At 52.7% G+C, this 22,114-nt stretch overlaps 1 protein-coding gene and 1 pseudogene across 17 annotated transcripts in view; both read left to right on the forward strand.

Moving 5' to 3' along the window:
• Window positions 1-18,912, forward strand: part of Ank1 (ankyrin 1) — a 189,442-nt gene extending 170,530 nt beyond the window's left edge. For 4 of the 17 annotated variants that reach the window (XM_037211631.1, XM_037211632.1, XM_037211637.1 and 1 more), the window contains 5 exons: window positions 1,970-2,507; window positions 4,880-5,156; window positions 9,815-9,898; window positions 10,840-10,980; window positions 17,893-18,910. In XM_037211631.1, coding sequence (XP_037067526.1) covers window positions 1,970-2,507; window positions 4,880-5,156; window positions 9,815-9,898; window positions 10,840-10,980; window positions 17,893-17,919 — 1,067 coding nt within the window. In that variant the 3' untranslated portion in view covers window positions 17,920-18,910. Of the gene's footprint in view, window positions 1-1,304; window positions 1,422-1,969; window positions 2,508-4,879; window positions 5,157-8,678; window positions 9,190-9,814; window positions 9,899-10,839; window positions 10,981-11,193; window positions 11,319-11,630; window positions 11,661-17,892 lie in introns of those variants that run through there. The other 13 variants (XM_028887805.2, XM_037211633.1, XM_028887807.2 and 10 more) reach the window with 10 other exon arrangements.
• A 1,657-nt stretch (window positions 18,913-20,569) lies between these two features.
• On the forward strand, window positions 20,570-21,219 carry LOC114705734 (annotated as a pseudogene).
• The last annotated feature ends 895 nt before the right edge of the window (window positions 21,220-22,114 follow it).

The following is a 22,114-nucleotide window of genomic DNA, read 5'->3' on the forward strand; positions in this document are numbered from 1 at the left end:
TGTAGCGAGTGCCAGGCCAGCCAGGGCTACGTGGTTGAGTCTCTATCTTAGAAGAAGAGGAGGAAGAGGAAAGTTCAAAGCCAACATGAGCTGCATAGCAAGTTGGAAGCCAACCTGGGCTATATAGTAAAGAGCATCCCAGGGAAACTAGCATGCCTGCAATCTTAGCATTCAGGAGGGAGAGGCAGAAAGGGAGCCGCAAGTCTCGGCACAGCTTGATTTAGATAGCAAATTTCAAGTCAGCCATGTACGTGATGAGACCCTGTCTCAAAAAAAAAAAATAGCAACTCAATTAAAGCAAAAATAAAAATTCTTCCAGATGTGTACAAGCTGAAAGCATTTACCAGGAGACCCACACTACAAGCAGTGTTGAAAAAGAGAACCTGAATTGAATCTGCGTGTGTGTGTGTGTGTGTGTGTGTGTGTGTGTGTATGTGTGTGTGTGTGTGTGTGTGTGTGTGTGTCCTTTAGCACAGTGCCTGGCATGGAATCGGACATTGGCGGATGTGTTTTGGCTGAGTATGTGGAGGAATGAGGATGAGTGTAGACAGTGCTGTTAGATGCAGAGGCCATGGGAGAGCCAGCCGGTGCCCAGAGCTGAGAGCAAGGAAGCAAGCCAGGCTGAAAAGAGTAAGAATGAAGATCTGAGTATGAACGTAAAGGCCTGGTTTAGGGATTGTGGGGACTGGGAAGGGGCTGGCTGATTGAAGGGTTTGGGCATAAAGCTTGGAGAACTAGATAATAGAAGGTCCCTAGAAACAACATAGCCCCTCCCTGTTTACACACACACACACACACACACACACACACACACACACACACACACTCCTTTGTTTTCCCCTGGATCTTTCCCTGTAGGCACATGCCAGTTCCCTGGCTCCTCAGACACACCGTGCCAGATAGAAAAGCTTGTCTGTAGACTGGCACCTGCTCTCCTGGGAACAAAAGGGACCTCTCTGTGACTCCTGGAGGTGCGAGGGCTGACGCACCTCTGACAGAACACCGATCGCCACCCAACACATAAATTCATCCCCCTGCCTGCAGGCGTACTTCTCAGTCCATTCATAGTCACATCTCAACACCAGGGAGCTGAGGTCCAAGCCAGCCAGACACTGTCTAGAGCTTATTTCCAAAGCAAGGAGCAGGTATGGGAGCAGGCTGCAGATTCCAGGCTGTGCTGGGTCCCTGCGGAACCAGAGCTGGGTGGATAGATAGGCTCAGGGCCTGTGGATGAAGCACCGGCGGCGGGCAGGTGTGCTGGACCCATGGTGCCCTCTGACCTTGCGCCATTTTTAACCCCTTAGAACTCTCACCTGTGCCACTGTAGATCATTCAGAGTTTGTGGAACCAATATGCACCTTGAGGAAAAGTCACTTCATGCCAATCCAGAAGCCTGTTTCCCACTTGACCACCGCACTGAGGTCTGTGGATGTTCAGTGTACCCTGTCAGACCCCTCCAGGGCAGCCTTGTTACTGACCCTGATCCTGGGTGGGCTGCACTCTCCCCGCCCAAGGTACATTCCTAACAGGACTCGAAAGACTGAGCAAAGAAAGATCATCCTTTACTCCGCCAGCCGCGGAGACTGGGGCTTTCATCTGATCGATCAGGACAGATCGGAGCACAAGTCCTTTGGATAAAGCCTTCTTTATCTAGTGCTCAGAGCTGGATAAGAACGAATCTCAATCATGTTTCTTTGCCCTCCAGCAAAGGAGCCCCCTTCTCTACCCTCACCCCTTGGCTGCCCCCCTCCCCCATCCAGCTCAGAGCCTTGTTTCTCTTGCCAGGGTGGCCCCGGCATTAGCCACAAGGCCTGAGCTTTGGACTTGGAGCTTGGAAAGTCCCTGCCCTGAATGTGCATGCCTCTCTGTGGCCGTGCCTGTGTGTGTAAGTGTGTGTGGTCCTGCACGTGAGCGTGTGTGTGACCAAAAATCGCTTCTGGAGCATGTTGCCCTCTGTCTGCCCTTCCAGGTTACTCCTCGCTGCAGGACGAGCTGCTGTCCCCCGCCTCCCTGCACTACGCGCTCCCCTCTCCACTGTGTGCAGACCAGTACTGGAACGAAGTGGCTGTCATAGACGCCATCCCCCTGGCGGCCACGGAGCATGACACCATGCTGGAGATGTCTGACATGCAGGTGTGGTCTGCGGGCCTCACCCCCTCCCTGGTCACTGCTGAGGACTCCTCTCTGGAGTGCAGCAAGGCCGAGGACTCTGACGCCACGCAAGAGTGGAAGTTGGAGGGGGCACTCTCAGAGGAACCGCAGGGCCCGGAGCTGGGCTCTCAGGACCTGGTGGAGGACGACACAGTGGATTCAGATGCCACAAATGGCCTGGCTGATTTGCTAGGTCAGGAGGAAGGTCAGAGGTCAGAAAAGAAGAGGCAGGAGGTCTCAGGCACAGAGCAGGACACGGAGGCTGAGGTGTCTCTTGTTTCAGGCCAGCAGCGAGTTCACGCCCGAATCACAGACTCACCCACAGTGAGGCAGGTGCTGGACACGAGCCAGGCCAGGTAAGGGCTGGTCTACGGGCCCCTTCTGTCTTCCTGGGCTTTGGGTCTGACTATTCCGGGTGCTGGGCACAGGCAGAAGGCTTGGGTACTGCTGCTCGCCTGCATTCTAAATGCCCTGTGGCAGATGCATATGAATGCCCCTGAAGCCACCAGCCATCAGAAAAGAGCTGTGACCCGCAAAGGTCAGTTTCCCGCCAGTTGTTCCCAGCAGGAGAAGCACAGAGAGGATTCGGGACATGTGTGCCTAGGAGATGCACTGATGGACGTGTGGCCACACCATGGTGCTGGGGCTCAGTGCTTTTGGGTTCCTGATGCCACAGAGTACTCCCATGTATCTGAGACACCAACGCCAGCACTATGCTAAGACAAAGGCTCCGAGCTGGCAGAGGAAATGCAGGCATGCTGAGTGTCCCTCCCTGCACTGGTGTAGAGGCCTTTTCTCTGTTCATGTCACTTTGCTTTATACATCCTCCCAAAAGTGGCTCGTGTGGGTCTAGCAGGCAGTACCCACCCAAGGAGCTCAGATCTGGCCAGGCCAGAGAGCAACCGTGTCCTCCTCCTCTTCCCACTGTCCTGAAGCCGCCACCAGCCATCCCTGGGGTCCTCAGTATAGACCACCATACTGTGGGAGGAAAAGTGTTTGCAAGAGGAGATGGCAACTCATTCATTTCACTTCCTAAAGAAGTCCTTTGATTCGTGGGAAGGCATGGATGGACCGAGCTTGTGAGGGTCACGGTGAGATGCCTGTGCACAGTACCTGTGAGGCCAATCACTCAGCAGGTAGCTCGTCAGCACTTCCTGTCTGCTGGCCGCTGCTGTTAGAGCAGGGGGCTCGCTGACGGTGGGCTCTGACCCGGTTACATCATTTCCTGGCTGTGTGACCATCCAATGTGGACGGGTACCTTTCATTCACTCACTCACTTACCCATATTTACTGAGCATTTACCATGTGCCAGGTTCCTATAAGAAGGCAGTGAAGAAGGCCGGGCGGTGGGGGCATATACCTTTAATCCTAGCACTTGGGAGACAGAGGCAGGTGGATCTCTGTGAGTTCGAAGCCAGCCTGGTCTACAAAGCAAGTTCCAGGACAGCCAGGGCTGCACAGAGAAACCCTGTCTCAAAAAAGCAAAAAAGAAGAAAGAAAGGAGTGAAGAAATCAGAGAAATGTCTGCCTGTAGGAATGTTCTAGAGGGGAAACTGACAGGGAACAAGATAATGTAAATAAAACCAGAGTTATAGTTGGCCTTTGGAGTCTTCGGGCCTTCATAATCATGGTTTCCAAACCCATGGCTTCTACTACCTATGGAGCAAGTAAATGGTAGCTACACTGAACATGTGCACATATTTCTTGCTGTTTCCTACACAGTGCAGTACAGCAACCATTTACACACCATTTCCGTCCTACTGGGAATTAGTCTCTGGGCGACCTAAAGTATGAACGAGGGTGTGTGTGGGTTCCGTGTAATCCCATACCATTTCACATAAGAAACTTGAGCATCCATGTGTTTCGGTATCCTGGGGGGGTCATAGGACCAGTTTCTCTCGGATATTAAGGGATAACTGTAACTAAAATTGAGATTTTGGTAGCTAGGGAGACGGCTCGATGTTTAAGAGCTAGCCGCCCAAACATGAGGACCAGAGCTTGACTCCCCCGGAACCCACATAAATGTTGGGTGTAATTCTAGCCTCCAAAGGTGGAGACATGGGGATCCCACAGCAAGCTGGCTAGCTCACCTGGCCGCAGCAGCAAAACTCTGGGTTTGACTGAGAGAACCTGCCTCAGTGAATATGGTGGAACATCCAGGAAGGAAGGCTCCCAGCATCAGGCTCAGGCCTCTAACCCACACGTGCACACACACACAAACGCAGATGTGAGCACCTGTACACACAGGGAGCTCACACACAGGCAGACATGCATAGGCACACATGCATGACACATATGCATGAAAATGAGAGAAAGAGGAACTTTAAATAAAAAAGCAACAATAAATGACAAATTGAAATCTTACCGGATAATTACAAGTACTAACTGGAAAATTGAAGCAGGAAGGTGGAGCACCAAGTGGGTGGGTGTGGGGAAAGGAAGGTGGTTGGAATTACAGATAAGGTGACAGAGAAGGCCTGAGTGGGTGACGGTCTAGAAGACTTCAGAGAATGAAAGGGTGAGCCACATGTATGCTAGAGGACAGCGCCCTTCAGAGCACTGTGAACTGTAATGTTCAGAAGCATGCATGAGGGGTAGAGGACACTTCCGGCTGTACCCTAGATGAGCCGGTGTCCAGGGGAATGGGGGGGGTGTCTAAGAGCCGAGACTGAAAGTGAACAGTTGTCCTCTCTCTCCCTGGCTATCTATCACCTATCCTGGACCCTAGAACACTGGACTGGGGTAAACAGGGCTCCATGGTGCCCGATCTTCAAGAAGCTGCACATAGTTCCTGGCAAGAGGAGGTCACACAAGGCCCGCACTCACTCCAGAGGAAGATCACCACCATCCAAGGGCCGGAGCCCAGCACGCTTCAGGAATACGAGCAGGTGCTGGTGTCTGCAAGGGAGCTTGTGCGGAGGGGCCCGCCTGAGACTGACAGTCCCCAGGTTGGCAAGGAACCAAGCGTGTGGGCATCCGAGAGCGCCTTCTCTCAAGAAGTACCGGTGAGGGCACGTCCTTGTTCTTTTCTTTGTTTTCTTTTTATTTAGTGTGTGTGTGTGTGTGTGTGTGTGTGTGTGTGTGTGTGTGTGTGTGTGTGTGTACATGATGTAGGGGAAGGCACATGTGCCACATCATATCTCTAGAGGCCAGAAGACAACTTTTTAGAGTCGGTCCTCTCCTTCCATCTTTACATGAGCACTGGTGATTGGACTCGAGTCACCAGGCTGGTACAGCGCACACCTTTACCTGCTGGACCCCCTCACTCTCCCTCCTGTTCTTTCTAGCTCAGGCCCTAAGCCAGGCATGTTTCCTGGTGGTGACGTCACTTTCTATCCTTTCATCCTCTTGACTTCTGCTTTGGAAGGAAAGGGCCCTGCACCAGTTATCATCATCATCCATCCCACGGCCGAATGGCATCCCAACACTCACACTCACCCCACTCCTGATGTGCATGTGGCTGGGCAGCTTGCCCTAGGCCTCGCTCAGCCAGTGGGATTTGAGCAAACTCTGGGTGATGCCCAGCCAGGGCTTTGGTGTGTTTGCTTTGTTTGGTCTTGTGTTCATGTTTTGGTTTGGAAGCGCTGTGTGGCCTGGGGTGCCCCCCCCCGCCACCCCCGCCACCGCCGCTGCCGCCGCCGCCCCCCAAGTGTTGAGACTGCAGGTATGGGTACCACAACTCCTGGCTGTGTCCATCACACTCTAGAAAGAGCCTGGGGCTGAGACGATGGTGTGTTAAGGTCTCCGGCAGCCACGTGGGAACCGCTCCCTGGGGTCTGTGGACCGTGCTCCAGCTGCTGGCTTTTCAGGACCTCAGCGTCCCGGCTGATGATAGAAAGGGTGAAGGGAATACCACCAGCATTCACCTGGCCCTGGACTTCTGTGACTCTAGGTGGCACCTGGGTTCTAAGGTGGCAGGGTAGCAATAACTCCCTTCCCTCCGACTCCTGTCATTCTGGGACTCTCCCTCCAGCCGTTCCGTCTCCTCCTCTCCCTCCCTTGGCCCCCTCCCTGTCCCATCCTCTCTTTGCTTTTTTTTTTTCTTCTCTCTGCTCTGCACTCTCAGGTCCCGCAGCTCCCCAGTCATGACCGGTCTTGTTTCCTCTACACCAGCAGCCTCATCCTCTCTCCCCACTTATTATTTGGAACAAATGCCAGGCATCTTTTGAACATAGGTCTTTTGACTTGTGTGCTCTTGCTGAGTGTGCATTGCCATTCTGGAATGGGTATTTATAACGCGCACGTGACCTGTGGGCTCTTTTTACCCAGTACAGTACCCTCCCTCACCCAGCATCACGTTTCCCCCACTGCATCTTCCTTTATTCCCGCCTTTTCTTTCTGTCTTTTCTTCTCCCTGCCAGAGCACCCTTGGGAACTCCAGAGACAGTTTGGTTCTTCTGTGTTTCTGAGATGCTGCCCTGCTATAACCCACTGCTGGGAATCATAGAGAGTTTGATTTAGAAAGGCTTTCTGCCAAGTACGTGCACTGGCACAGGTCAGGCAGCCAGTCAGTTTTAAACCACAGACCCTGCCCCCCAGCACATTCCTTCCTTCCTGGCTGTCCCTCGCCACCTGCTTCTGCTTCTCCCAAGAATGACAGACAGCCCTGTCCAAATACGAGTGATGGTCCCTGGGGCTGCTCTGAATCCCCAGGGGGAAGGCCAGGTGTAGTCTTTCACGCTGCTCCCTCTGCCCCCGTGGAGGAGAGACGCTGAGGAGCAGAGAGCATCATAGAGACGCTGCTTCTAGATATAGACTGTGTCTGACTCCTGCGTTATAAGGAGGAAAGCACAGGCAAGCAGCCAATGGCTTTCTTCAGGGTCACACAATGAACTGTGAGTGTCCAGATCTCTTGGTCCCTAGTCCCACATTCTTGCGGCCAGAGTGAGGGCAGAAGGCCACATGCCCAGCTTAGGAATGGAGATGCCGTTGCCTCCATGCTGTGGGAACTACTGGATGTTTTCACACTGGTCACTTCCATAGATAGCTGACGGGCCCCTGGGATGATGATGAGCCCACTGAAGGAAATAGTTTTCAAAGCTCTTATTTGCTAGTATTTTCATTAAACCTCTTTGTTATCTGGGATTTGTAGTATGAACCCGAAATGACTATAACCTAACTCATTCTTCTAGGCACGGGATGGAAGTAGGAGATATCCAAAGCTGAACTTGTGTGTGTGTGTGTGTGTGTGTGTGTGTGTGTGTGTGTGTGTGTGTGTGTGTGTACGTGAGTGTGCATGCTAGGCTCATCACACAGGGCTTCAGGCATGTTCCACTGCTGTTCCCGTTACTCTCACAGCCCCTGGATTCTTCCTAGCTCAGCTATCATGAAATGTTCTCCTTCGACCTGCAATTTTTGTTGAATGGGGATCTTACATTTCCAAGCATTTTTTCCTGCGGAAATGAAGCCGTTTGGGGTGATGGACGTGGGAAATCTCTTTCATTTCCGTAACCTTTCCACTTAGACACACTACGGTCACCTCCTATACCGGTGTCCTCCAGGTAAAACGGGAAAACTAAAGATCCTAACTTGATAGGACGGCGGTTGTGTTAACCTGTGAAACAGGCCGGTGCCTCCAGGGCAGGGCACACTGCGGTAGTGTGTGCCCCGGTTACTCCCGGTGGCTGTGTGTATCAAGCATGGTAGGAGCCACCCCGCATTCTGGAGAGCAGCCAGGAAAACACAGTAATCCCTGTTCCCATGAGTGAAGACACGGAGGCCCGGAAAAAGGTGACTGACTCTCCCAAGCCCCCACAGGGGCGATCCGGAGCATTAGTTTGCTCGGCCCCAGGGCTGTGTTCCTTCTGCTGGGCTGGGCTAGTGCTCCGAGGAGAATGGCCTGATGCAGAAGGCGAGATCCTCAGCTGCTGCCGTGACTGAGTGTGTGGGTCAATTCCCCCGAGCACAAGTGTGCTGGGAGCGGTTCCTCCCCTGTGGCATCTCCACTCCGGCCTGAGAAGAGCCTTTGAGATGGGCCCTAGGGTTGGGGATTTAGCTCAGTGGTAGAGTGTTTGCCTAGTAAGCACAAGGCCCTGGGTTTGATCCTCAGCTCCAAAGAGAGAGAGAGAGAGAGAGAGAGAGAGAGAGAGAGAGAGAGAGAGAGAGAGAGAGAGAGAGCCTAAATAAGCACTAATTCCATGCTGAAGGCCTTCAGGACTCGTAGGAATGACAGACCGGCTTCCCAGTGGCCCAGGACCTTTTCACTGGACAGAGTCTGAACAAAGTGCTCGCCTTTAGGGATGTTTTTAAATGAATGCTTAACTTTCCTGGGTATTAGCTGGTCCAGACCCCATTAACATCATTCCCATCACTGCAACAGCTGCCCATGGAGACGCAGAAGTAGCCGCATTCTTGGGATGCCATGTTTTCTGGAGTCCCCGAATGAGAAAGTTGTGTTCTGGCTCCCATGGGCAAGCCTGGTTTCCCTCTCTACCGCGACTCTGACATGCGCTTCTGAGTCCAAGCCACAACACCTGCTTCCCCGCGTCATCCCGGCTGGACAGCAGCAGCTGGCTTGTGAGCTAAAATTATAGAAGGCTGACGTCCTCTGGGGTGTGAGGAGAGATCCCAGGCTGTTTGGCAGGAAGGACACTTGGGTCATGTTGTCCCAGCTAAGAGAGTCACTCGGGAGAGATTATTTGGTCTCCTGTTTAGAATAAGGGATAAAGAGCAAAAAGAGGCAGAGACAGAACAGAAGGGGTTACTGGGGGCCTCAGGAGTCCAAGAGGAGAATGAGAAATTGGATCTCCACAGCAGCTGGGCCCCTGGTGTCCCTGGTCCCCGGAGGGCCAGGCTGGTGAGGAGAGAGAGGAGAGAAGGATGTGGACCTTCATCACCCAGCTCCTGGTCACTCTGGTATTGCTGGGCTTCTTCCTGGTCAGCTGTCAGAATGTGATGCACATTGTCAAGGGCTCCCTGTGTTTCGTGCTGAAGCACATTCACAAGGAGCTGGACAAGGAGCTGGGGGAGAGCGAGGGCCTGAGTGACGACGAGGAAACCATCTCCACCAGAGTGGTCCGCCGACGGGTCTTCCTGAAGGTAACCCCCGGCAAATGGTAGGCCCTTAGGGGGCTGGACCGAGGGTGGCGGAGGACCGTCTCAGGGGATTCTCTGGTGCATGCCGAGAGTGAAGCTGAGAATACCAGCTCAAGCCAGGAGATAGGGCATGCAACGGAGACCAGGAAGAGCTCTTTGCATTCTGTGCTGGGAACCATAGCTGCATATGGTACCTGCTCAGAACCACCCCAGTGCAGAGACGCTCAGCTCTGGGGCTCGGGATGCCTGATCTCACTCCATTGGTATAGCCAACTTTGGGACTCAAGCCACTGCCAGGGCAGGGACTGTCTGTGGCATTCTCTCCCCTACTTCTCTGGGGGCCTTCGGGAACTTGCATAATCACCCTGTACTGTTGCCATTACAATGGTCAAGCACACGAAGGTCTTCTTCGGGAGCTCTGGCCCCAGTCTGTCTCAGGGCTCACGGCCCCACAGGGTACTGCGACACTGTGGGAGCCCTTGTTTGTCTCGTCTGGGGCTGTTGACTGAGCTTCGGGCGTCACTGGACCCGGCTGTTGCTACCACGGTTCTTTTATTTCTTCAACTTCCGCCCTTCATGGAAAAAATCCCACTCACCCATCTGGGTCTCTCTCGTCTTCTCATTCCAGGGAGATGAGCTTCAGAATATTCCAGGGGAGCAGGTGACAGAGGAACAATTCACAGACGAACAGGGCAACATTGTCACCAAGAAGGTGAGTGCAGTGTCTCTAAGTTGGGGAGAAGCTGGTGGGATTCAAAGCTGAAAGGCAGAAGAACTCAATACACACCTGCTTCTTGCTGCTGCCCTAACGGGGGCGGGGGGGGGGGAGCAGGCTGTGGCCACCACCCCAGTGATTCGGGGTAACTTCGGAGAGCTGAGACCTGTGGGTTCTCTATAGTCGAGACACTGAGGGCCTTATAACCTCAACGCTTAACTCAGCATGAACAGTTCCAGCTGCCCTATTCCAGAAAGATCAGTTCCCACGAAACACAGCTCTCGTCCTGTGAAGGGTGGCCCTGAGATGAGCTATTAGAGAACAGGAAACTGTTCCCAAGACCTCCCTTAGCAAAAAGGGTGTAGGAACTCATCACACTGACGGCATACATCCATCAGCATGGTAGGTTTGCGTTGCCTGGCATGCATTGCCCCATAAGGCAGAGGAAGGAGGCAGGAGAGGGTGCGTGTGTGTGTGTTTCACGAGGGCTGCCGTTCACATAGAGGGCCACGGCCCCATCTGTCCTTGCCCCTTCCTAAGGGCCTGAGCCATGATGTACGCTCATCTCCCATCCTGGATAACTGGATACGGAGCAGGTGAGTGGAGCAGACACAGAGAGGAAAAGGTTGCCTCTGTCCTTAGGCACCGGAGAGAGATGATAGTCAGCACAAGCTTCTAATCTGAGAAGCAGAATGGGATGCTGAAGTAGCATAGCTCATGGCCAAGCCAACGGTGGATGAAACCTGCCCACAGTACTCGCCAAATTCAAGCTCCCCTGACATTCCCCATAAAGGACCGCAGAGAAAGGCTTCTTCTTGGCCCCTGATGGGCGAGAGACAAGAGGCCATTGCTTCTCCTCCTGATGTCACCGCTGGGGCCTTGTTCTTCTCAGACTTTGATGGTTTGCCCAGCCCTCCTTCTCTTCCTCTCTTTTCCAGATCATTCGCAAAGTCGTCCGGCAGGTAGATTCCTCCGGTGCCATCGACACCCCGCAGCACGAGGAGGTGATTGTTGAGGGGCCCCTGGCGGAGCCTGGGGAGCTGGAAGATGATATTGAGTCCTTTATGAGACTTGCTAAGGTACTGAGGCGCTGCGGGGCCCCTGGAGGCCGCGGCAATTCGCCTCTCTCCTCTCCTCTGCTCCGGTCTGCACAGGCTGGCCTTTGGTGACCTTTCCGGGATGGCGGTGTTCCCGCCTCCTCCTTCTCGCGTCCCTTTTCATCTCCCGCCTCTTTTTTCCCCCTTCTGCCTGTGTGATTCCTACTCTCTGTCTCTGGTGCTGTCTGTCTCCAGGTGGAGCTAAGAGGGAGTGGACCGCAGCCGGACCTGCTAGAGGGCAGGAAGGGAGCTCAAATAGTGAAGCGGGCCAGCCTGAAAAGAGGCAAACAGTGACCTCTCCTCCAGTAGCCCCTTGGGAGGTAACGGCGGCGGCGGCTTTCTTGTCCTTCCCGGCATGGTCCTTGATGAAGTAGCTGCTTGCTCCTCCCCGGTCCATTCCCTGCACCAGCACAATTCAGAGCCACAGCCACAACCCGACTCTCAGACTCCCACTTCCCAAACTTAGTCTCTGCCCTACCGCCCCCCCCCCCCCCCCCCCCCGCCGATTTCTCTTCAAGCAGATACATTTCCTTTGACACAGATCTGCTGCAGAGTACACGAATTCAGGGCTTTGGTTTTATTTTGCTTGTTTATATTTTCTTTTGTCTTTTTTTTTTTTTTGGCTGTGTTAGGGATGGAGCCCAGAGCCTCATGGATTCTAGGTACGGATTCTGCCTCTGAGCCACACCCTCAACCCCCATACAATTATACAACAGGGTCTCTCTCTATATAGCCCTGGAACTTGCTATGTAGCCCAGGCTGGCCTCTAACTCACAGAGATCCAATTGCCCCTGAGCTGGAATTAAAGGCACGTGCCACCACGCCTAGCTGTCCCTGTATAGTTTTAAAATAGTGCTTTGAAGTGTGAAAAAAAAAATGCTCTGTGAATCTTGGCATTCCTCTTAGAAACCAAGCAGTGGGCTCTAGAGTTGGTGGCCAGGACGCTGCAGAACACGCAGGGACAGCGTCAGACCTGTGGTGTCTCACTATGTGTGGCCAGAAAATATGCCAGGCCTAGACCCTAAGCCCTGCCTTAGTCAGGAGGGTCTTCACTGCTCAGGGCTCCACTAGTGTGTGAGGGGTGTGTGCCAGGGCGGTGGGCCGAGGAGGGGTGGGCCAGGGTATGCAGTGAAGCTCTCCGGCGGCAGGCTGCAGCGCGAGAGAGCTTTGGCAGCCAGCTCTGACCTTACCCTCCCTGAGGGGTCCTGTACTGAGCTGCCCCGAGGTCCTTCATTGTGCTCAGCTCGGGGCAGCTCAGTACAAGACGCATCGGGGTGGGAGCCAGCGGGGAGCCAGGAAGCGTCACAGCCCCCTCCCCCTATGCCCAGCACCTACTGGGTTATCGCCCCCCCCAACCCCCCCCCCCCCGCGCACGCCCCAGAACTCTCAGGGCCCAGCTCCAGAGCCAAGCAGCAAGCAGTCGTCACTGGTTTTTATGTATTCTGCAAAGAGCAGGGCCCACACTGCCTCCCGGGCCACCAGAAGTGCTGACTTGGTGCTTCCCAACATATCTCAGCACTCGGGTAAAAAATGAGGATTGGCAGAGCTGATAGGAGAGAGTAAAATTAGCCCTGACTCCTCAGCAGCTTTAAGGAGGTCACAGCATTAACCCTGGCGCTGCCGGGGGCGTCCTACCCGACTGTTGACTTAAAGGCCAGGGTTAGCTCTGATTTGCGCTTCGGTTTGACTCGATGTGACCAATGTCCTGAACAGGAGGAGGGCAGGCAGGTAGCAAGAAAGCAGGGCGGGAGGAAGTAGAATGTTTTCATTAATCGGCTGTCGCTGATCTACGAAGACGTTGAGATGCCCCTCCCCCAACACACACATATACACACACACACACACACACACACACACACACACACACAGAGAGAGAGAGAGAGAGAGAGAGAGAGAGAGAGAGAGAGAGAGAGGGAGGGAGGGAGAGAGATTAGATTACCCACCAGACCTCATGAGCTTAGGAGTCAGGAATTCTGGGCAGCCTGGTTCTGGGACAGCGCTGAGCCGTCTGCCAACAAAAGGCAAAGGGAGGTACTCCGTGCCGGGGTGGTAACACAGACGTGAGTGGGAGGGGGGGGCAGGCTCCTGCCGGGTCCCTGAGGGTTGAAGGGCAGCAGCCGGAATGCTCCCTCCTCAGCAGGAAGCTAGTGAAGGGGCTTCAGCCTCGGCCCCTACCACGGACTGCCCCCACCTCACAGGCATCCGGCCAGCCCTCGCTGTCCCTCCTCTGATTTCGCCTACTTGCTACAAGTTACTCGAAATCCGAAGGCAGCGCTGGGTGCTCCTGTGCCCAGTCCTTCACAGACACGCAGACAAGGGTGACCCCTGAGTGAATGGCGTGCGTATTGCCCAGCTCCGCCTTCTTCCAGTTTTATGCTGTCCTTTATTTTTTTTTTTATCTGTCTAGTGTCACAGTGCGTTTTCGTGCTCTTCCGTGGTTATCTCACTGTTTTTGTTGAAGTCCTGTCTATCCAGGGAAGATGAGTTTTTAAAGCTTCCCGAGGGCTCTGGCGTTAGTGGAGATGAGGTCAGTGTGAGTGAATGACCCATACACCTGCAGTCTGGCATCCTCAAACAGAAATACACATTCAACATTCGATATGCATGTGGTGATACAGTCATTCAAACAGAAAGACACATACAACATTTAATGTGCACATGATAATATAGTCATTCAAACAGAAAGACACATACAGCATTCAACATGCATATGATAATATAGTCATTCAAAAAGAAAGACACATACAACATTTAATGTGCACATGGTGATATAGTCGCTGGTTGAGGAGACTGCGACCAGAGACTGACAAGAACCTAGCCTTGTGCTTCCCTGGGAAGCAGCGGCTCAGTAGTCAGTGTTCACACTTTGTATGTTCCTACCGTTCATCTTATGATCATACTTTATAAACCAGAGCTACTGTGAATAACGGGAAGCATCTTATTTGTTTCCAAGCATGAAAGCCAGCCTTGGGATCTAGAGTCAAGGCCTGGCCCCCCCTCTTCCCACACTGTATGACCTTAAGTCCCTCACATCCCCAACTTCCTACTCCTCGAGGAAAGATGAAAATAGTCTCTTCTGAATATGTGTTACATATCAACAAAAACCATGTGCAGAACTGCGTGTGGCTCAGCGGTGGAGCACATGCCCAGCATGCCAGAGACCCCCGGATTTCGGTCACAGCTCGGGTGTGGCGGGTGCACAAATAATTAACTATGAGAGCTGTTGTGTCAGGAGTAAATAAAGGTGTATGTACTGTGGCATTCAATTAGTGGCAGATTTTATTTGTATTGTGACTCGGGGCAAGTCAATTGACCTTCCTTAGCCTCAACGTTTCTGTCCACGCATAGCAATAATGCCAATTGTTTCCTTGTAGAGCTGCTGTGTGGTAACCGATGTGCTTATTTTAGGGAAAGAGCTTTACATAGTGAGAGCTCAACAATACCCTTTCTCAGAGTGTTGTCCACATCCCCTCCCAAAGCATTCTGGGGTCTTAAGACACAGACTCCTGGGCTGGGACATAGCTTAGGAATAGAAGCTAGCTAGCCTGTAAGAGTTTCTGTTCTTGAAACTACAGCTTAATGCTGTTGGAGGATTATGATGCATATTGCAAGTTGAGTCGTTACGACTGATTTTGATCCTTCTCTTTAAACTTCTCTCAATCAGATAGCCTGGTTATAAGTACCATATCTAAAAAGTGGCTGAAATGGAGGATGGTGAACTTGTTTAGAGAGATAGAGGACCCTCTGGGAGGACTCTGCAGCCTAGGGAACTGTGTATTGCTGAGCCTTGTTCTGATGCTTACCTGTTGCTCCCTGCGTTGGAAAGGCCGAGAGAGTGAAGAGGCAGGCTGAGGGAGTGGAAAGCTGCTGCTTACTCAAGGCTCAGGGCACATGGCAGCAGGCGGCAGGGTGTGTATCGCACCTAAGTGTTAAGGTGCCAGGGCCGTTGGGAAGACTGGCACACAGACAGTGGTGCAGCCTTGGAAGGGTACTAGTTCTTGATACCCTCTGCATGTGCATGGCTGCCCCCTCTAGGACTCTCCAAGGTGCTGAGGGAGGAAATGGCCAGTGCCTCAATCTGTCTTCCCTTTATGGGATACTTTCCATGCAAACATGGTTTTAAGACTTATCCTAGCTCGGACAATAGAACATTTTAATAAACCCGATCTGTTTCGATGGGAGGAAGTAGGGAGGCATGCTTGGTTTTGCTGTGTTTCAACCTCGAATCTGTTCTCATATTCAGCCACTTCAAGGACATCAGAGTGAGAGGTAAAAGGAGATGGTAAGAGTCGTGACATCAGTGTGGAGGCAGGTACCACAGCAGAGAGAAAAGAGGTGCGAGATCCTGGCCACAGGTGCACTCTGAGCACACCGGAGGGGCCGTTCCCCAAGCTTTGGAAGGATGGGCCTTTTCCAGAGAGTAGCCAGGGGGAGGAGGTGGGGTGTCAGGAGAAATCCTGCCTATAGCCTGAAGGCTCATGTTAACTCACCCCTGCTCCACCAGCTGCTCCTGTCTCTGTTCCACTTGAGTCTCAGTTTACCCAGAAACAAATTGGGTGTCCATTCCAAAAGGATCTCTAAAGCTTGATCTTTCTCCTCTGCTTGGGACCTGGCAGGAAAGCAGGTGGGAAATCATAGCCTGTGTGTCTAGAACATCAGATCTCACGTTGTCTCTCATTTGAGGGATGCTTAACTCCAGGGTAGGCATTGTAGAGAATGTGAAGAAAGGGCTCCCACCCAAGTGCTCATTAGCTAGCCAGAGCAGCCACACAGCTGGTTAGAAGAAAACACCACTTAGGCAGCTGTGCTTCTCAAGAGCCAGGTATTCACAAGCCCAGAGTGCTCCCTGCCCAGAGTGCTCCAGGGACCTGTCATTAGCGCGTTCACACATCGCAGTGATCTAATATGGCAGGTCCTGCTGCTGCTCCCATTTGACAGCAGAGGAAACTGAGTTGAGGAGCAGCTAAGTAAATTGACCACAGTGAAGCAGCAGCCGGTCACGACAGAAGCAGGATTAAACTGGAACAGTCTAGCCTCAGAATTCCTGCTCTTAACCTTGCACTCTACAGAGTCTCTTAACGAATGGATAGAGGTGGGAAGGGACGACCTGAAGTGCTGGAGGACAAGTCTGAAGCAGGACAGAAGTTGAGGAGGGGAGACGACAGCCTGGAGGGGAGAGCTGTGGCCTAAAGCAGAGAGAGGGGCCATGGGAGCACGCAGTCTAGAAATGGAATGAAGGAGAAGGCAGCCTTCTCAGAAGGAGCAGAATCTCACTTTTCAAGTGGCAGCTCTCTTGCACCCAGCAAAAGTGCTTGGCTTTTAGTTTTCATAGCTCGAGGCAAGGTATTTGGCACGCCCTTCCCTCCCCTGGGGAACCATCCAGGGATGAGTCACATTGGTCATGCCCAATATACCTCCCCAGCTCTGTCACCTACAGAGCCCAGGACAGCTCTGCCTCAGAATGGCTTCCAACCTTTGTGTGCCACTTCCCAGAACACCATCAACTCCCGCCATCTTAATGGCCTCCTCGGCCAAGCCTGGTGGATCACACCTGTCACCCCCACACTCAGGATGCTGAGACTAGATGATTGCCGTGAGGCCAATCTGGGATAAATAATGAATTAGGAGCTAGCCTGGATTAAAGAATGGGCCCCTGTCTCAAAAAAACAGAAAAATAAAGAAATGTCCTTCTCTTCTTCACCAGATCCTAGGTCCCTATAGATAGAACATTTAGAAGACATGAAGTTATCTGGGCGTGATGGCATCTGCCTGAAATCCCAGCACCTGGGATGCAGAGGCATCCTGGGATGCAGAGGCAGGAGGTTGGAAGTTTCAGGCTAGTTTGAGCTGTGTAACAAGACTTTGTCTCAGAAAAGAAAAATTAAGAAAAGAGGAAGGAAGGCAAGAAGGAGGCAGGCCTCTCAGCAGGCTGGAAGGTAAGACCATGGGGGGCAGGACTGGTGCCTTGCTGTGAATCACGGCTGCCAGGTTTGGACTTCACATGCAAAGCTGTTCCTTCCCAACTTGAGATGTAATATTATAGAGAGAATGTACCTGCCTGATGAGATCTCTCTACTACAGAGTCAGTCCAGCACTAGGCATGTGAACAGGAGCCAGGGTACCTGACAGGGAGAGTCTGTGGATAAGAGCCAGGGGAAGCTTCAAGATCATGAGTTCCAAAGACCAGAGCTTCAAGGCCATGTATTCCCAAGACCAGAGCTTCATGGTCATGAGATCCCAAGACCAGAGCTTCAAGGCCATGTGTTCCCAAGACCAGAGCTTCATGGTCATGAGATCCCAAGACCAGAGCTTCAAGGCCATGTATTCCCAAGACCAGAGCTTCATGGTCGTGAGATCCCAAGACCAGAGCTTCAAGGCCATGTGTTCCCAAGACCAGAGCTTCATGGTCATGTGTTCCCAAGACCAGAGCTTCAAGGTCATGAGTTCCTGAGACCAGTGATCTTGTCCATGGCAGGCATAGAGCAGAGATCAGTGTTGTGGGCCCACCTAACCTGAAAGCGTAGATGCACTACGGCCTAGCCTAGCCTTTTTCTTGGCATAGGACCCATCACAGAAAAATGGTCACTTTCTAAGCACAAGAATCTACTCTGCAGATTTTCTCCCAGCCCCCTGGCAGCACATCACCTTCTCTGGCCCCCTATGTAAGATTCTTGAGAGCTCATCCACTCTGTACCTAACAGTGGAGGCTGGCTGGCTTCGTAAGATGAAGCACCTGGGTAGAGAACAGGGAAGGGTGGGTGGTGTTTGGGGGTCAGTCTCTGCCACTACACTCTCAGCTCACTGCTTTGCTTGGGGATCCTGCTTCTCCTGGTCTGCCCTGCCTAAGAAGGAAGCACGGGACTCTTGAGTGACTCCTTTTTCTGTGTCCCGCAGGATCACACCTCAACACCCAAACCCTGAACTCCACACACTCTGTCATGCACACGGAAGGAGACCTGGACCAGAGGGCTACTGAAGGGTCGCACGTGTCCTAAGATCCCGGCATGACCTCTGTAAGGGGCTTCCTTTAGTCTCGTATCCGCATGAATGACTGGCTGTAGACGCATGACCTACAGTCTCCAGGCCTGCCTCTAGCGACTATGGATCTCTGTGGGAATCAGGACAAAGGCCGCAAGAAGAAGGGAGAGGAGGAAGGAGGGAGAGCAAGCAAGCCCCAAAGAGCACATGGGTGCAGACATGAATAAGGGCTCTACTGTGGCTGGGATGGTTGGTTAAAGTTTGTTTGCTTTTTCTGTTTGTTTGTTTGTTTTTGATTTTGACTTCGACCTCATTTGTAAGAAACTCACGTGATCATTCTGGAACGGGAAAACTGGAAACTGGGTGTGAAATCAGTTTAGCACCATCGCCCCCATATCCTCGTGTGTCCGTCTCCCACACCTGCACACAACACATGCCACTTGTAACAACCTCCCCTGCCCCACTTCCCGGTGAAGGGACTGCTCTTCCCAGAATGACAGGACACAGGTGCACACACGCAGGTCTCCCCTTCACTCAGTCCATACTGATTTTACTGTGACCTCTGAAGCTGTATGGATAAACTGGATATATATATATATTTTTTTTATGTTGTCTCTCAGTTTCAGTATTAATCATCTTCCAGCAGAAATCATTACCCTGAGAGTGCATTCGGGGTTCCTTGTGTTTAGAAATTTGAAAAGTGAGGCAAGGAGCCCCCCAGATTTGCTGTAGGGCTCAAAGGGAGCCAGGGCCCCCATCTCAAAGTTCTCTGCTGGGGAAGGGCCTGTGGCTGTCTGAGGATCGCACCAGCATGTTCAATAGAGAGGAGGTTTTCTAAATCGTCAAGCACTTCTATAATAGTCTGTGTTCAAAGTGTAAACTGTACAGTAATCAGCCTTGTGTATATGAAAACAATAAATACTATGCAAACCAATAGAAACACGTTAGCAGTATGTACAAAGCCCTCAACAGCTCAGCTCCCGAGGACTTCTCCAGGCTGTGGGAGGAGCTCAAGGCTGTCTTTCACTGGAAGAGGAAGGGAGTAGGGCTGTGAATGTACCTGCCAGTTCCTAGGTCAGACCACCCTGAGGTCTCCCAGAGCCAACTTGGTGCTTGAAGTGCAGGTGGCCGCAGGCTGGAGGTCCTGGCACAGACCAGACGCTGGGCTCAAGCTCCGACCACCGGCCCAGCGCAAGGAGAGCCGGAGCAGGATAGAGCTGCTGACCAGGAGGCTGAGGAGAGACCCTCTTCTATCTAGACTCAGGGCCAGGCCAGGAAGGGACCCCTCAACTGGCTGGTCTTGCCTTGGAGCCCTCAGGGAAGAGCCTTAACGTCACACTAGAGTCTCCTGCAGAGGGAGGCCCGAATCAGCACAATCCGGCTCCGCCTTGCCCGGGCGGCGCCCCCTAGGGCCAGGAAAGAGACTGGCAGGCTCTTCTCGCTCTCCAGGAGCCACTGGTGGACGGCGCGGTCACCTTCCTCGCCTGCCGCTCTTCGGAGGGGGGGTGTCGTCAGGACACAATAAAAAAACCTTCCAAGTAGCACAGACGCCCCTCTATGCCCGTGCCCCCACGCCCTGGAAGCTCGCCCCGGGGCTCCAGCCGGCGTGCGCTCCAGCCCCGGGCGGGTGTAGGGAATGGGGGCGAGGGGGGGATGCTGTAGTCCGCGGGCGCGGCTGGCTTTCCTCCGTGGGGTGGCCGCGGGAGGGCTGGGCGGGCGAGGACGGGCGCGGGGTCGCCCCGCCTCGCCCCGCACCCTCTCTGTTCCAGGCCGCCGCCCCAGTAGCGGCTCTTAGCGCCCCGCGCGGCCCGGCTCCGCTTTGGCACCCTCCGCTCAGTCTGGCTTGGCTGCTTGGCACGCTGCCCCCCGCCCTCGGCGGCATGGCTGCGCGCTCCCGTTGCTAGTAGGAGCTGTTTTAGGAGGAGTTTGGGGTCTCCACTTGATGCCTAGAGAATGCTGCAGTCTGCACCTTAGACGCTTTTTAGAAGTTTTGAAATGACCTTGATTTTTTTTAATTGTTATGAAAAATGAACTATGTCTTGGCTCTCTCACATGCTCTGTTACTGAGAGAGACCACCCCTCCCTACTCTGATGTATAGACCGTTCTCCCTACACCAGCTAAACAAATGTCAAATTAATAAAGAAACTGACTCATGGCACAGGTCTCCATCTCTCCTTCTTGGCTCATCTTTGAGAGTTTGAGGGTGCTGGGCAGGGGTTGGTGTAGCCTGGTTTGGAGTGTGATGGGGTCTGGTGGGTGGCATCGGAAGACACCTCTCTGCCCCTAAAAGGAGTCCGCCAACGCCCAGCTCCTGGAAAGCCCCTTAATCAATACCACCCTCCCTAGAAGCCCCCCAGAAAGAACTGACAAACCGCTGTCTACCGAGAGACCAGAAGAGGTGGGGGCGGTACTGACCCTACCAACCAGAGAACCTGTCCAGGCAGGCAGGTGACATTCCCCAAGGGGAGCTGCCAGACTCTGCCTTCGCTAGAGAGAGGAAGCGATCCCTGCTCCGACGTGGTTTCCAACGCTTTGCGGAAAGCTGAGCTCCGCACTGGTGTTGTCCCATGGAGAATAAACAGTGTCCCCTGCATGTGTCGCTTGAGGTTACCGGACAACACACCCTTATCGGCTCTAGCGTTAAGTAAGAGTCGAATCATTTGCAGCAAATGTCCGTCCTAACTTCTCATATTAGGGGGTGACCAAATCTTTGTCCCCCCCAAATCCCTGGTGCACCTCAGTCCCACTCCAGCCCAAGCCGTCAGTCAGACGCTGAGATCCCAGCAGACACTGCTCCTGCACTTGTATTCCCGTGGGGGGGGGGGGGTTAAACACTTGGTTGGGCGGCTTGTTTGGGAATCTGGAATAGCTGGCGGGGCATGGCCTGGGGCAAACCTAAATGATGCAAACCATTAAGAACTTTTCCCCCGAGGGCTTAAGTCCAGGCAGCTGAGGAGTGTGGTCAGCAAGACAGAAAAAGATGGGCAGGTGAGAGCAGACATTGGCCAAAAATTAAGAAAAACTGGAGAGAGAGAATGTTTCAAGAGTTGCTGAGGTTAAAATCAGTTGAAGGCACACTGTAAAGAGGTAATTTTTAAAAAAGGACTTGAACACGTTATGGTTGATGACTTCACGGCTAAAATCACTCCGACAGGCAGAGCCCCCATTCCTGACCGGGTAAGAAGGGACTCCCGTGAAGAATAAGAACATCACTTGCTCAGTGTGCCAGGCTTCAGGGGTGAACTAGAATGTGGTGTTCTGTGGGTTTGGTTCTGAAAGTAAAACTTGCCATAAATTAGAAATCAAGTTCCCCAAATAAAGTCCTTCTTTTTGTACAATGGTTAACAAACAAACAAACAAACAAACAAAAACCCACTTTTTCTCAGGCTGAAGAGGTAGGTATCAAGAAACCTGTCTTTGGTTCCTAGCACCCACATTGGGGGGCTCACAACTGTCTTTAACTCCAGCCCCAGGGGATTCACCATCCTTTTCTGGACTCCTCAGGTAGACCCGGATAGACTGATGGATGGACAGGCATGCGTACACACACATACACAGTCTTAAAAAAAAAAAAAAAAAAAAAAGGACTCTTTCTCATGATTTTTAAAATCCAAACTTGCAGAAAGATCACTTCCCCCTTTAGAAAATCCTTTCTATTCCCTCACCCAAATCACCAGCGCCATAGTTGGCATTGCTGACATCACAGTCAAATTGTACTTGGCAGGCCGGCCTTCCCCACCTCAGCCCTCTGCTCAAAGAAGGCTAACTAAGAAAAGACTCTCATCTCTCACCCGTGAAAACACAGACCCCCAAACAGTAAGAGTGACTTCCCCAAAGCCCAAGTGGCCGGATCAGGAAGAGCTCATTAGGACACTCAAATCTTGTCCCTGACATTTCACACTTTGGGAGAATGACTTCAGGAAAGATTGCTGAATCTAGAGAATAACCTAGAAGGTGAGCCCTCGTTCCCCTGTGCCTCAGTTTCCCAAGAGATCGCCCCCCATAAGAACCAGCAGATTGAAAAAAAAATCCATCAGAAATGAAGCACACAGTGCTCTTGTATTCAGTTTAAGTCTCAAATCTCAGCCCAACTGCCCTGCTTAGGACCCTGCCTCAGGAACACAGGGTCTCTCACGT

The sequence above is a fragment of the Peromyscus leucopus genome, chromosome 17 (assembly GCF_004664715.2).
Source record: "Peromyscus leucopus breed LL Stock chromosome 17, UCI_PerLeu_2.1, whole genome shotgun sequence".
Lineage (NCBI taxonomy): Eukaryota > Metazoa > Chordata > Mammalia > Rodentia > Cricetidae > Peromyscus > Peromyscus leucopus.